General features: G+C 43.8%; 3 protein-coding genes across 5 annotated transcripts in view; all 3 read left to right on the forward strand.

Annotated features, from left to right (window-relative positions):
- LOC126565465 (translocon-associated protein subunit gamma) overlaps positions 1-15616 on the forward strand; it is a 485163-nt gene that overhangs the window by 129123 nt on the left and 340424 nt on the right. The gene's annotated exons all lie outside the window — the stretch shown is intronic.
- The window catches only part of LOC126564039 (discoidin domain-containing receptor tyrosine kinase B), a 126687-nt gene that overhangs the window by 87063 nt on the left and 24008 nt on the right, over positions 1-15616 (forward strand). For both annotated transcript variants that reach the window (XM_050220944.1, XM_050220943.1), the window contains exons 8-11: positions 6636-6776; positions 8820-9037; positions 9998-10136; positions 14198-14579. In XM_050220944.1, the coding sequence (XP_050076901.1) occupies positions 6636-6776; positions 8820-9037; positions 9998-10136; positions 14198-14579 (880 nt within the window). The remainder of the gene's footprint in view (positions 1-6635; positions 6777-8819; positions 9038-9997; positions 10137-14197; positions 14580-15616) is intronic.
- LOC126564191 (striatin-4) overlaps positions 1-15616 on the forward strand; it is a 353049-nt gene that overhangs the window by 19502 nt on the left and 317931 nt on the right. The gene's annotated exons all lie outside the window — the stretch shown is intronic.

Raw genomic sequence — 15616 nt, forward strand, 5'->3', positions numbered from 1 at the left:
AACACCACGTGGGGCTCAAGCAATGAACATTAATAATAAGGCATTTTCTTCATATTCTTTGCCTTATCCCGGAAATGTTCGATTGTGGATGTGTGGTGGTTGTCCTGGTCTATTGGTTGTTGTATGTTGTATTCCTATTCCTCAGGTCGATGTTTTTATTAATTTATTTTAAGTATGACCGCATGTATTGACTATTTTTATAATAAGCTTTGGTTGGAGTAATTGTTTCATATTTGGTACTATTTTTGTAACTATTAACTATTGAATCTACTCAAACTAAAAACATTAGTTCATCAGTTGTGTTTCAACAAAATTTGAGGCACTGATTGTCAAGAATTGTTATTGTTTTTTTCGAGGCTTTTTTTCATTCGCCTCTTCTTTTAGACAATCTAAATTTAATTCAATCCATCTATGACAAAGCAACAATCAAATATCAGAATATAAGCCAAAGTCCCTCATTGGACTGTTGGAGAGCACAACCTCTAGGAGATTGTCAAGAATTGATCATATTCTCCGAGTCCGAAAATTGTTCAAGCCTTTCTGACTGCTTCTTACACATGACTGGCTAGCCAACATTCTGGAGAGAGATTTTATCATTTTTGAATCCCTTGCAGCCTTACGATTCTACACATTGGGCTCAAGAGTCGGAGCATCCGTACCCTCATAGAAGGTGACCTTAGACTAGAACAATATTGTTTAAAAAGTATAGTAGCAGATTTCATCAATGTCTGAATAGAACACAATAACTCAGAAAGAACCAATGAAGGCCACATATTCCAGATTAAATGTCCACCGCACGTATCAGTTGATAATATTGTAGAATATTGCTGTCGGCACCTACCACTCGGTATACACAATAACTCTATAAAATTATAAATAAGCCCTGGTGAAAGCAGAAAAAAAACACCCTGCATAATACAATTCAGGGAGATTTTGTCGATAGTGATGATGCCCTGGAAGTAGTCGGAAGAGTTTAGTAAAATACTCTTTTCATTAGGGATTTTAACCTTCTTTTTCCTATCGATATTAATTTTATTATTAACATCGTGGTCTATTTTTTTTTGCATTTATATGAGATACACTACAAAGAGTGAATGAACTTGGTCATACAGTTCTTGTTCCTGATAGTTAACTATAAAGCACCAGATGTAAATAGTGCCGCATTAAACCTTCACATAACTGAAAAAAACTTGTAAAATTGTAATATAACTTATTATTGGACTTTCACTGCTAAACAAATGTCCATTAATTTGACGAAAAACAAACAAAACATCCTTCGCCTACATTGAAAATGGATTCGCAAAACCAACCCCACCGAATTCAACCACACTCTCTGGTTGAAAACATTTTCCCACATCGTTAACGATGCACCGGCAGTGAGTGCACTTTGGCACAAACATTACGCCACTGCTCGTCCACCAATCGCTTGGTCCCATTTTGCGTATAAACTTGCAGGAGGTCGGCACAAAATACGGCCGAGAGAGTGCGGGCAAAAGAAATCTACAGCGCAACTATGAATGATGCGGTGCTGTTGGTTAACAAGATTTTAATGAACGGAAGTTATGTTTCTTCCGCGGTCTGGTAGGGTTTGCTCGATCTTTTCATCCGGGCCGGGAGTGATAAATTTAGCTCTCAAGCGCGCGGAGGAATATGGTGTGAAGGATGATAGGACAGAAGGATGCGTTTTATTTCTGTAACAATGCACCAGCAGGCGGGTAGCATTAGCGTGCCGTGCACCGTTTCGGAGTTTGTTGGTCGCTGTTGTCCTTTTTACCAAATCATTGCACCATCCATCGTTTGGGGTTGTGCGGGTAGAGTCTTTGGAAAAGCTAGTACATCCTACAGCCTGCCAATTCAGTAGCCTTCACCTTGCCGCAGTGCAACAGAACGCATCAGCATTGCGTTGTGCAATTCGCTCCCTCACAGTTCATCATCCGTCGTAATAAATAGGGTAAAATTATTCAAAAGATCTCGTAAATAGCATCGCTGGTATTTATTTATTTGTTTGATCCTCGGTTGTTTGTCATACTCGATCCACTCGGCGCACGGTGCTCTCTCATCTCCATCGACCAATGCGGCACATTGGAACGAGCACATTAGCGTAGCGATAGTTTTACGCAAAACCGCACCCGGATTGCCAGTGGCCGGCACACACACACACACTGAGTTGGTGCGCCGGTGATGATTGTTCGTTTGTTCGTCGGTTTGTTTGCCACCATTTACCAACGGTTCCACCGGTTCCAGTGGGTAAATGCATTTTGCGAACGAAACGAATCGGTTGTGGTCATTGCGCCATTTGCGAGGAAGCCACTTGGGTAAGAAGGCCAACGGGGAAGGTGGCAAGTTGTTTAAGTAACTGATCTATAACAACAGCGTATATTTATGATGGTCAATCTCTCGGTGTGGATCCGTGCCATTTTGCGAAGACGCTCGATGTTTGTGCTGGGCAAACACAAAAGGACGACCCTGTCGCCACAATATGCTACGAAAACATTTCTTTCCAGCTAGAGCGAATGAAGCATCTTGAAGCAGCCAGACTCGGTGCTGCTGTAAATTGCACTGTGTACGCTAGGGTGTGTAAGGTTATTCGGACGTAGCACTGCTAGCAAAAGGTGTAAGATTCATGCCGATACTTTGCACACTTTCGAACGAGCGGCGAGAACCGTTTATCACCGGCGGAGGATAAGTTATGGCAAGCTGCTTCTCACCAACGGCCAACCAACACATTCGGCTTGAAAGAGTTGAGAAAAGTGGAAACTATTTTTCTTTCCCGTTCCAAAAAAAAAAAAAAAATGTTTTCACTGAAAGGTGTTTGAGCGTGTTGCGCGTTCGTTCCCCTCGTGCTCGTGAGAATTAAGCAATGGTGCCAATCGCGGCAGAAACGCCAGTATGGGCTCAAATTAATTAGATAATAACGTATCGCGATGAAAAACGGCACACTGGAAACGATCAGTTATTTACATTTGCTCGTTTATAACCGACCCGTTCGGTGAAGGTTCGTTGAGAATGAGTTTGAGGTTTAAGAAACGGAATGGGCATTCTTATTGATCGTGCCATTATCAACGGATTAAGGAACGTGATTCATAATTTTAATGCAATCAAATATCATAAATTCAGTATTTTATCTTTATGGTTGAGAATGAATTTCTCGTTTAAGGTGATTCAATTGCAACACAGGTCTTTTCTAGCATAGTTATTTGATAGCTTATTAGATTTTTTAAGCTAGCTAGCTTATGCTTATGTTTTTTTTTGCAATATTCACTTACTTTAGAGTTTGATTAATGTTTATGTATTTTCTAAATTATTTACATTACGTTCGACGCAGTCAAGTGCTGTTTTTTGTCAATTTTTAAAGCTTTAAAAAAAATCAATTTAGGCATGCCAAGCTTCTTTAGTCTATATCTTCTTATGGATTTAACGAGCTTCTTGATCGCACCGGCCTTCGAGTGGCTTACTAAGAAAACGATCTTGAGGGAAGAACCCCAGTTCCGCCATGTGAAGATCGGCGTTATGGTCGCATCATCACTAAGCAGCCCCCTTCTACCGATGTGGACGTCCTAAACAGATTTTAAGGGATGAATCGTCAAGATCAATTATCCATACATGATCCATCACCTGAGTCCCGAGCGTCGAATTAGCGACATAGCGGCTCCTCAAGTTCGTTGTTGAAGCATCTAATTGATCTATCTACTAGCCACAAGGCCAAACATTCTGTCTTATATTCCATTCGAACGCGGCTCAGAGGAACTCGTAAGTTTTTGGACAGAGTCGATGACACAGTGATTTAAGTGGTCACTGACACTATAAATGTTGTCGACAGTTCTAGTTGTAGGCGCTGAGTTTTCTAGCAAAGCTAATTGTTTAACCAAATAACAGTAGGGACCATGTACGAGGTTTTATCCAACATTGATATTAAAATGTGTCATTTCTTATAAACAAATCTTCCTTTCCTTGGCCTAACGATCTGCTTTGCTAACTAATATCGGCCATCTAGTTACCTACGAGACTTTTTGATACCACGTAGTTGAATAGTCAGTCCTCATTACGGTAAGTCTAACACCAATGTTGCCTCTATCGTCCCCAAACAATTTATCTAACCTTTAAATAATTAAACAAGCAGGCATTAATGTTTTCCAATTTCGATCATGTTTCCCGAGAACCAATTGCTTGCCTCTAACCCATACAGTCGGTCCACTGTTTAGCAGCTAATGGTTCACAACGAGGACAGCATTCCTTTATGAACATTAGGAAAAGAAAATGCACACCATGCCATTAACCCGTTGCTGGCCGTTTTGCGCTAACAAAACCACCCTAGCCACCCATTTCAATAGGGCGCAATCATAAATTGCTGTCAACAACAGAAGAGAAACACAAACACACACACGTGCCCAAATCATGGTTTCACGGAATGCTAAATTTAGCATCAAATCCCATTTTAGGCTCACCTAATTTCCTGACCCACCCATTCCACGAATGTGGGGTGTGAGAAAGGAAATGGAACCACTCGCTCCTAGAACGCCATTTGAGCAAAGCTTCTTCAAAGCGAAAAGAATTCATTTGCGGCTTCACCTTGAAGCAGCACAGCCCTCAAACACTCCGTCCGTAATTGGTTCGCGAAAGCCAAATACGTGATGCACTTTTACTTTCAGCTTGCGGAAGAAACGTGTCCTCACGCCCGAACTGTCACCGTGTGTGAGCGCACGGTTCAAACGGGGCAGTGCAGAAAAAGCAGCAAGTCATTAAATTTAATAAATCAAACAACCCGATCTCGCACTCCTAACGAGGTGGGCGCAAAGAAATGCACGACCGTTAAAGACATGCGTCCCCAGGGTTTCGTTGCGCCACATCACCGGCATCAGTTCGACTTGCAAGAGAGTCGAGTCCCGGTTCTTGGAGGCAGTTAATCATTCTACATCCTCTTACATCAATCCCCATCCACTTCCAGCATGTGGCTGCCCAACTCTCATGCTCTTGCTCGAGGTAATTTATCAAAATCCGAAACCCGAAACCACCCTCCCTGGCTTCTGCTCCGGCCATCTTGAGCGGGGCTAGTCAATGGGTGCCACGCACATGCATTTACGGATTTGAAGCTAATTTATGTTTATTTTCCCGTGGCTTTGATATCAAATTATGTTATTAATTCCACTCGGCGTCCGATGGTGAAGCCGGAGCGTTTGCTTCCGATGCAACTGTATTTTTGATTAATTTCTAGTGCTTTCCTCCGACATACACACACACAACACGCAAACGAGGAAGATGTGTTCCTGTGTGTTTGGGTTGCACTTTATTGACCACGTTCTGTATGTTGCAGGAGATAATAAATTCAATCCTGCTTAAAACGTTTCAAAAACCACTCTCCGTTGGCGTTGGATAAGAACCAATGAACCCTGAACCCCGCTGGTGCGGGCGCTGCCTTAGCCTCATCCATAACCCCTACAAACATTGCATATGCACATACATGTGGAGTGAATGCATGTGAATGATTGAACTAGCACCGCACTCGTCGTTTATTGGCCCGTCGTTTGCTGGATTCTTCAAAGCACCGCGCATTTACTTGGCGAATGTTTTTTTTTTTTTTCATGCCCCGGTCGTTTCTTCCTATCCGGAGCCATGTTTCACTTTGCGCACATTTCTGCTAATTTGCCTTTCTTGGTTTTTTATGGCTTGCTGCAGCGCCATTTTTACTTTGTGTGGTAACTCGCTGACGAGTGCGACACGTCGCATGGGCAATTAATAGCCTCTCTTGTGGCGCGTGAAAACGTTGCCTCTGTGGATGGGAGTGAATCTTTCTTGGGAGTATTTCTTGGGAATGTTTGTCCACGCTGTAACGTCATGCCACCACTCATTACGCTCCAGAAGGTTTTGTATGAAAATGGGAAAAGAATGGGCGAGGTTGAGAGATGATCTCGAATGATCTAAGATGTCAAAATTGTCAGGGACAGGGCAGAATGAAAATGCTCATAAAGTTTTTTTTTTAAATATTATTATATGCAATACTTTTTATGCAATTGCTGCATCCATTCTATACAGATTCGTAACTTATTCTGACTTTATGGAGGAAGATTTCGATTTGTATTGACTTCAATATTCAATTCAAACGATTCATCATGGCCTGAGGCTCAACATGACATCTCTAATATATTTATCAGGTTGGAATAGTCAAGAGGCCCTTTTTTCAGCGTAGCTCCTGGAGAACGTCTTCAACGCAACGATAAACAAGATATTAAAAAGATATTAAATGATACCCAGAAGGACCTGGCTTCAAATCCTATCCGGACCGTCCCCCATTAGGATCAAATCTTGTCACGTACTTCTATAAAAATTCAACATTTCAATAGCATATAGGCAGTCAGGATTGATATATTGACTTGTTTCTAAAAACTTACATATATGACCCTTTAAAGATCATAAAAAATTAATTATTCTACATGATTGTATTGTTCTAACATCATTCAAACTTGGTGCCCAGGAATCAAGTATGGTCATAATAACTCACTTTTCTGTGAGACACCATTCCTATGTAACAAAAAGTCTTCTCAAACAATGTTATTAATATCAATTAAACAAATTAACACGTGCCTCACTTAAGCTAATAAAAATCTAATCTATTCTACTTTTTCCCTTTCTATTTCCAGCCCCAGTGACGGGTAACTTTTCCGACGAGGAAGTCAACGGAAACTCCATCTCGCAGGAAAACTCCATCGAGTATCCGCTGCAGCGTGACGAGTCCGGTATCAACATCGCGAACAAGGGTGAACGGAACCATGTAACTCAAAGTAAGTACCAATGGTTTTGAACGTTACACTAACACGCTCCTTTCCAAAGCTACACCTTTGGAAAGCTCCAAAGGAAGCAAAAAAGAAAGCAATACTGCAGCAAAGTTACTGCCAGCTGATAGACACCGGGGTAGATTCTCAGGACAATTTCCGTTCCATGCACAACTCGGGTACCACTTAGAGTAAAGTGAACGACGCCACAAATTGCACAGTTCGCCAATTCCCCACAGTGGGCTGTGTGCGTTGTGGTCCGCTGGACGCAGTCCAATCAATATCAGATCAAATATTCATCTAAGAAATTACTTAATATTTAGCATAAAATAATTGCAAATTAACTACAATCAATCCAGCACGGATGGCACACATGACATTCGGGGAAGGATGGAGGACGATACACGTTGAGTAATAAGCCCATTAGCTTCAGAACGGAAGCAAGTCTTTGGACTTTGGATAAGACTCAACACCCGCTGGCTACACCGTTGTCTCCGCTCATCGTTAATGTGCTCGGAGAGGGCCGTGCCACGTTTTCAGAGCGATCAAATATCTTCCACCAATTTGCATTGCTAATGTGACTCATCAATTATTCAAATTATCACATACTTTGCCCCGGCGTGAACTAGTTGTTTGTTGGCCTACGACGATGCTTGCTTCATGCTCGTGCGAGACACATTCCGAATCCGATTTGGATCTTGTCCGGCGCTCTAATGTCCCGAAGCCAGCGCCACAGTTATACCGACAGCGCCGAGAGTCGTCGGCGTAGCACATCAGGCCCGATCAATTCCCTTTGATGACACACTGGTGCAGGTTCGGTGCACATCACCTTCATCATCATCATCATCACTATCATCCGCAGTAGCAGCAGAGCTCGAGTTATATGGTGGCCATCGTACCGCTGCACCGCTTCACCCGGGGTTGTGTCCTGGTGCGACATAAAGTTCCTGCTCGTGCTGCTACCATCCATTGCGATAGCCCGGCCATGATGAAAAGATGAGTGATGATAAACGGCCCGGCTGCTTCCTGTGCTCCATTGGCCAGATGGGTCAGTCAAGAGTGAGGAATGAATTTATCTTCCGCCAGAAGATCCCGCACATTATACTCTACAGCCTTATCGGGAGCAAATGCAAAACCATCAGCAATCAAACGAATATGAATCTGGTTTCACTCACTGCGAGACACACCGAACACACGGAGCCGGAGATAATTCCGGTACGCGGGAAAAGGATAGCTTCAGGCGCCTTAAAAGTTGAACTAGACCAACTTGATAGTAATCAGTGTGGCGACAGCAGCGAAAAAATGTTTCAATGTTTGATTTATGTATCATCTCTTGCCTTTTATTATGTTACCCAATCGTCACACTTAATGAGTGAAATTACAGCGCGTTACGAATTCAAACACCTGTTGGATGTTCGCAGATTGTTGTCAGGTTTATTTTTTGTTCCTAAAAGCAGTAATCCTTCTCACTCACTATCAGGAAAATTAAACGATTCGCGTTAAGAGGCATCTTCAACACACCCTCTTAAGATGTAATCCTTTCGTGGCAACAGGCGCCGGTTAAAAACCGGCTTGTCAACCTTCTTGTCGTCGATTAGTGTCGGTCGGGCTTGGTCGAACCGAATGGTCTCCCCATTACCGGTTGCTTGTAATACTTACTGCTCACTCCTATCGCAAATGAATCAAGATCTCTTATTGGCGATTATATGGTATTTGCAATTTAAATTAATTTCAAACCATAAAACAACTCCCTGATACTGACGAGCTGCATTCAAGTTCGCGAAGAGCTCTCCTTTACTCTCATTTACACTGGAATTGCTCCTGCCCGAAGAAATCTCCCCTCAACAGTAATGTCAGCCGTCTCGCACCTGAAGACGACAGGAATGCTAAAGACGCTAATTAAAGCTGCAAAAAGACGCTAAGACCCATAGCAGCGAATTGATTCGTCCATTAGCTTCTGACAGTTCGCATGGCAATTTTTCTTACAATTACTTACCATTTACCTTCCGTTTGCTCTCTCTCTCTCCCTCTCTCTTTGTTCAATTTCCACAGTCATCTCACCGAAACCGATCGATCAGGAACCGGAGCCACACTTTGTCGGTGTCGTGATAGCGGTCCTGACGACCATCATCCTGCTGCTGATCGTCATCATCATGTTCATCGTGGCCAAGAACAAGCGCACCCGAACGGCGGCGGTGCTCGATGCGCTGCAGCACAATTTGCATACCGACAGTTTGGGCATCGATAAGCGTCTGAACAGCAATTTCAAGGTAATTATCGGCTGCTTTTTTTTTTTTTTGTTTTGCGCCTCTTCTGCGCTTCTGATCACCTTCCTCAAACCGGGTGAAGAGTTGTGAACGTTACGATAAGTGTCCGCTAATGATGATGAGGTAGAGGTAGTTTTTGAAGAATATATTGAAGAAAGGAAGATGAAGAAGAGGATGCTCTATGAAATCCTCTTGTGTCTCCAAGTGTTCCGTTAAGTGGACATATTAAATTAAATTTGATTTATTCATTTCCAAAGAATTATAATTTACAGTAAAAAGTAATAAATTAAGTGTACTTAACCATCCAGTTATCGTATTAGCAAGTCATATTAAAATTGGTCCTTTTGAGAGACTGAAGTACAAATACCGACACAGTTCCTACTCGCAACAATCAATCTACTCTACTCATTAGCTAAAATTTACTGAGATGATTTTCCCCAATGTACGCTACAAAACTGATCAACGTTTGCTCGTTTTCAACAAACTGCCCTCAATCACCGGTTGTGTGAGCGATTGGGATAAATTAATCGTACTCGCACATCTTCCCAACTGTGCGTACAGTGCGACCCCGCGCAACTTTCAACTCTGGGGCAACTTTTCCAATAACACCTAAAACTCATCGAACATACCGACTAACACACTGTTCTTGGAAAAGTTTTACCCTGGTCGTTCCTGATTGGGCATGCACTTTCCTTCCAGCAACTCCCCGCGGACACTTGATCGAAGCTGATTTGCGAACTATTTGTGCCCTGCATTGGCTTCGAAGTGCAGTACCTGCACACCATGGTTTTGGGGGTGTGAGACTAACTCATCGCCAAGTACGGCAGACAAACCCCTGGCTCAGAGCATCACTGCGGGGATGTATCTATCCCCGGGACAGTTTTAAACTTATCCATTTGAATTTTACCTCCATCACCGCTTCTAAACTGCTTTCCTCCCCTTTTCACCTTCCCCTTTCCGCAGGTATCGATAGACGATAATGAATCGATTGATAAGAGCAGCCTCTATCACGAACCGTTCAATGTAAATATGTACACCAGTGCCGCCAGCGGATGCTCGATGAGCGACATGCAGCGCCATCACATCACCCCGGACTACACAGGTAAGCAAGCCACGGGGCTCTAGTAACAACTAGTGCACTACCAGCTCTCGCACTCTCGTCAACGGGCACTGAAAATGGGAATTAGTCCCTGCGGTTAGCTCCAGAACTCTTTCTCTCTCTCTCTCACTCTCTTGCATCCCATGTCTCGGTTGCTGTGTTGTCCATAATTACACTTGATGCAGCAAAACACTTTGCAAAGCTTGGCCATACTGCATCAAATGCAACGCCCCTGCATGAGGATGCTTCCAAGTTTTGTGCAGCAGTACAGTAGGGGTTATTTGGGGGGAGGTGAGGCTCAAATTAAATTAAGCTACAATGTGGGGCACGTTCGCTTGCGCTCGGTGAACTCGGGTTTGCAGGATGGGCTTAATTGTGTATCGCACATGCACACAGTTTGATCAGAAAACATTTAAGGTACGTGAATAATTACGCCATCTTCAACACGCCACAGCACACCAGTTGTGGTCAACAGGCCACCATGTGCGTGTGTGCGTGAGTTTTGATCGCTTAAATGTTAATGTCATTCAAAGATCACCGGTTTCGTTAAGAATTCCGTCTGGCTGCAATAGCTACCAGAATGCAACAGGAGCACCGATTAAAATGCTTCACAACCGGCGATAATCCACTCGATGCTCGTAAATACTTTGTGAGTGGCGATAAAATTAATGAAAAAGCGTCTTCACCACATGAGGACGCGAGATTCTGCTACATCCTGATGATGTTGAAGGCGCCATTGCGTTCATCTGTGTAACCCTACGGCTCGCTATAAACCTTTTTTCCTGCCGAAGGTAAAGGTCTCGTTCGCTGTCAAAGAAGACGTGCAGAACTAATTTATTCATTGCCTGTCGACGATCGTATGCTTGCTATCGCTACATCATCATCATCATCATCATCTGCACCGTCGTCATCATCTTCCTCCTCATCAACAACATCTTATCTTATCGATCCGCGACTACGTCTACAAAAGTCGAAGGTGGTTCCCGTATGTCGGAAGCATCGCCACCGAAAGGCCATTACCTACAAGTAGCATAAAAAGATAAATGTTACACCGTGAACATAAAACGGTGGCCCGAATGATATGAAGCAGTGAGCAAAGAAAACAAAAACACGAAAACCAACACTCAGCCGAATTTATGAACCTCGGAAGCGGATCAAAAGTCGTCGACATCATCGACGTCAACGAAGACAACAGTCGATAAATTGTTTTCACCCCTTATGCATATTTATGATGGAATATATCTGTCGCACACCTTTTTTTATGTGGTGTGGTGTTACGTTTCTGTCTTTTTTTCCCATCCTAAAAGTGACGCTTTGTTACTACTTCTTCCTAGCATCGAAAGGACATCGCAACTTTCGAAGTCTTTATCACCGCTTTCGGAAGACGCTTGCCAATGTCTAAAACCTTCGCCCATCACCTATCGCAGCATTAAGAAAAGAATGGAAAATTGATTCGTCAATAAAAAAAAAACGACGACAAAACGACTGACGAACAAAAAAAAAAGTGTTGGCCCTGAAGATATTCTCAGGATGTCTTGGGCTTCGAGATGCTTGAGGCGAACTGAGTTTTTCGCTTAAAGTGTTTGGTAAACCAAAAAAAAAAAAAACTCCCTCGATCTCGCTCATTCCATTGGGTGCGAAATGGTTTGGAGGAGGCTCCAGGCCAGACCGACATGAAGGAAACGACTCTTCTTCCCACACATAATCGTCCAATGATGCGGTGTAGAAGTGAAGGAACCGCACGACTGTACCGGGGAGGGGACAAAAACTGCATCATAAAGATGTTGTTATCCGAGGCGATAAAAAACGAAACGAAGCCAGAATACCGCAACCGGCACACACTGGGTGGGATGTGGGTGGGTTTGTGGTGGTCCTTTTTGGTGGTCCCCTTTTACGGCTCAAATCATTTAGAACCACTTAGCACGTGCGCCGTCTGCATGTGTGTGTGTGTCAATTGAGGAAACATTTATTTCCGATGTTTCTGCGGGTGAATACGACCCGATAAAGGTAAAAGACAGGAGCGATGGTTGGGTCAGCTAAGATCTGCTTGCTTTTCCTGCAGCCTGAACTGGAGGAAGATGTAATATTGTCGACAGTTGTTTTCCATCGTGCCAGTGAGTTCTTACTGGAACAGGGGAAAATGTTTGCGTCTTTAGTATCTGACATGTTCATCAAATTTGTTTTATTTCTTTTATTAGCTCATTTCATGTGTTTTTGGAGAGTAAATAGATGTTTGAAGCAAATGCTTCAAACAATTACTTCAAATTTAAATTATAGCTTTAAAGCCAACAGCCCTTAAAAGCGTAATAATTTGGGATTAACGAAGCACAATTTTACGGAAGGTGGCAACCGACCAAGCTTTATCTGTCCGTTTGCATGCAAAATACATCCATGCGGGAGTGAACATTTATCACCAGCCGATAGATTGAAGTGCATTACTCCGCTCGAAAGCGCATCCCAACGAACAGGTTATTTTGTTATGTACTTTCCAATCGATTGCATTTCTCCTTGAGCTGGTTGATCGCGGTCGTACGCGGTTACGAGCTCCCATTTTCCCGCGCGAACCGCGAAGATTGTTTGTTTCCAGCCAAGTTCCTTCCCGTGTGGGTTTGTGCGGCGATGTAAAACCCCACACATACACACACACACACAAAACCGCTCGGCAATTCTCCAATGCCGGTACGGTTGCTGATTTTGCATTAACCCATCATGTCATCCCTTCACCCTGTGCCTTGTTGTGTCTATTAGCGGTGCGCAGGATGTTTGGCGGAAGGTAGCAAACGTTTATTTTCCACACATACACACACACACACACACAAATTCCATCCCGTGCATTACAGACAGCTCACGGTGTGCCGAACAGGTTGAAGGACTTCCGTCCTTTTCCGTGCGCTTGCCGATGCGCCAGAGCGAAATTGGAAATGACAACATGCACATAAAATTTTATTGCAATTGCAGCAATAATGGTACAAACTGTTTGCTGTTTTCCATCGTTTGGTTGATTCGCTTCAGCCCGGGGAATGCAGCATTCGCCACAAGCCTCCACAACGGAGAAGACAGCAGCAACCGATCGCTTCCTTTTACACAATTTCCTTCTCTCTATGTAGCGGCGGAAGAGGAATTGGGGCGCAAACAAACTGGATCTCTCTCTTTCTCTCACTTTCTCGGCAATATATCCTTTCAGTCTTGGGGAAAATTGAATTTAGAAACGAAGTAACTCTACCTCTGGAGTTGGTGAATTGGTGAGGGAATGTTCCTTATGAAAGAAAAACCAACCCAGGAAGAACCGGTTTTTTTTGGTGCAGAAATGAAACAAATATAATCCAGAAAACAGGTGCCGAAGGGAAGAGAAAGCGTGAACCACAAATGGGCACAAAATGGGCACTACTGGCCATTGTGAGGGAGTACCAGGCAGAAATAAAAAGTGGAATGATATTAATAGAAATTTATGATAATACCATTTAATATTTTAATGCCTTCTATTTGCCCCTACGTAAAGCGTAGCCATTTTATGCTACTCGGTAAAGAAGAGTTTCACTTCAGAATCGAGCAGCGCACTTTTTTCTGCTTTAGCAATTTTGCAAACCAGAAGTGTCTTGGATGTGTGTGTGCATCTAACGGTCAGCAGATGCACAATGGTCCCCGGTAGGGTAAAACTTCATGCTGAACATCCAAACGATCCTCGATCGAAGCCTTGCGATGCATTTCCTGGTGTCCGTAATTATTATCCACACTCGCTAGAACATCTACAAGAAAGTATATGCGTTAGAGAATGGGTAGGAGGATGTTTGGAGCACTCTGGTGTCATTTGGTTTCTGTGGTAAATACGTGAAAGTTGCTACTGCCTATTACGAGCGATGTAAACTTGTGTGTGATAAACGGACAACGGGTCGAAGTTGGTCTTTAAGCGAGATAGAGAGAAGGAGTGTGTGAGCCAGATTAATGTTTATCCTTGTACCAGCCGGCACCAAACCAGCCCATCGAGACGATGCACTTTCCGGTGAAACATATTTTGCACACCACGGCACCAACACTCATGCACTCTTTCTCTACCATTCACGCAGATGTTCCCGATATCGTGTGCCAGGAGTACGCCGTACCGCACATGCAGGACCTCATACCGAAGATCCCGGGCGGTTATGTGAGCGTACGGTTGACGCCACCTACGCTGAACAACATCTTCCCGAAACCACCGCCAGTGCCACCACCGCCGGAGAAGTACTACGCCGCTACGGCCATCTGCAAATCGTCCACTACGCCAACGACGCCATCGAACCAGCAGCAGCAGCAACAGCAGCAACTGAACGCCTACAGCGATCTGGATCTTGGCGTGTCCGATGACGATCTGCAGCTCAGCGAGTATCCGCGCGACAAGCTGGTGATAGTGGAGAAACTGGGCTGCGGTGCATTCGGTGAGCTGCACCTGTGCGAAACGAAAGGATACAGGTAAGGAGGGGCGGACGGCTCAGAATCATGCATTATTCAATACATATAGCGTAGTCTAGCTTTGGGTGAAGTGAAGTGAAACGATTAATTGAAAAGTTTCCCGCCCTCGTTTGAGGCCAACAAAGGATCTGTGCTAACATAAAGGATGGAGTATGTTCGCGCTGTTGCAAATTATTACTCGATTATCTTGCCCCGCTGCCGTGCGAGTACATGTGTAATTTAAACTCCAAATGGAAGGTTGGGAAGCTGATGTGCAACGGGTGCAGCGGGCATTAACTAAAACCCCGACCCGGGCTTTTCCAAACTTTGACAGGATCGTGTGCGAGTATGAAATAAGCTCAATCTTCTCCTCGCTCCAACCCAAGGTTCGTCAGAAATGGGGAGCGAGTTTCAGTGCAAGCGCATCCGTAAACGAAACGAAACGCAAACATCGGGTTGCGTTTCGTCGTTATAACAAGTAAATTAAATAAATATTTAAAACCGTTCAACTAAAGCAGTACCGAAAGCGTGTGCGCTAAAGTGAAACTTTCTCCGTGCGAAAGTTTTTCGTTTTTGTCTTTCTGTCATGCTTTTTTCCTTTTTTTTTTTTTTTTGGACAAGCATCTAACACCATCGGACCACCCTGTCCGATATGAAGCGAGAAGAGTGAACGTTGAACTGAACTGCCCGAAGTGAAGTTGGTCGTTTGCATTTTGCAAGCACCGACAAACGATATCCTGGCACCGTGTGTACCCAGCAGTCTTGTGTCCTTAAATGCTCATGCCATACAGGGCCGTGCGAGAAAGCTTGTAGAGTTGCGATTTGGGTAGAGTCCGAACCAACTCAAGGGACCCAAATCGGACGAACCATACTGCCAACTACTACTACTACTACTACTACAGCTGCAGTACCCAACGCTTCGAGCTGCCAAAGTCCCATTCAGATGGGCAGGTTGGTGCAGCGAATGACGCGGGAGTATCCTGATGAATAAAAGAGGCACACAAAACTTTGCAACGTCCGTCCGAAAAGTCCCATAACGACGACGACGATGATGACGA

This window comes from Anopheles maculipalpis, chromosome 3RL, assembly GCF_943734695.1.
Source record: "Anopheles maculipalpis chromosome 3RL, idAnoMacuDA_375_x, whole genome shotgun sequence".
Taxonomy (NCBI): domain Eukaryota; kingdom Metazoa; phylum Arthropoda; class Insecta; order Diptera; family Culicidae; genus Anopheles; species Anopheles maculipalpis.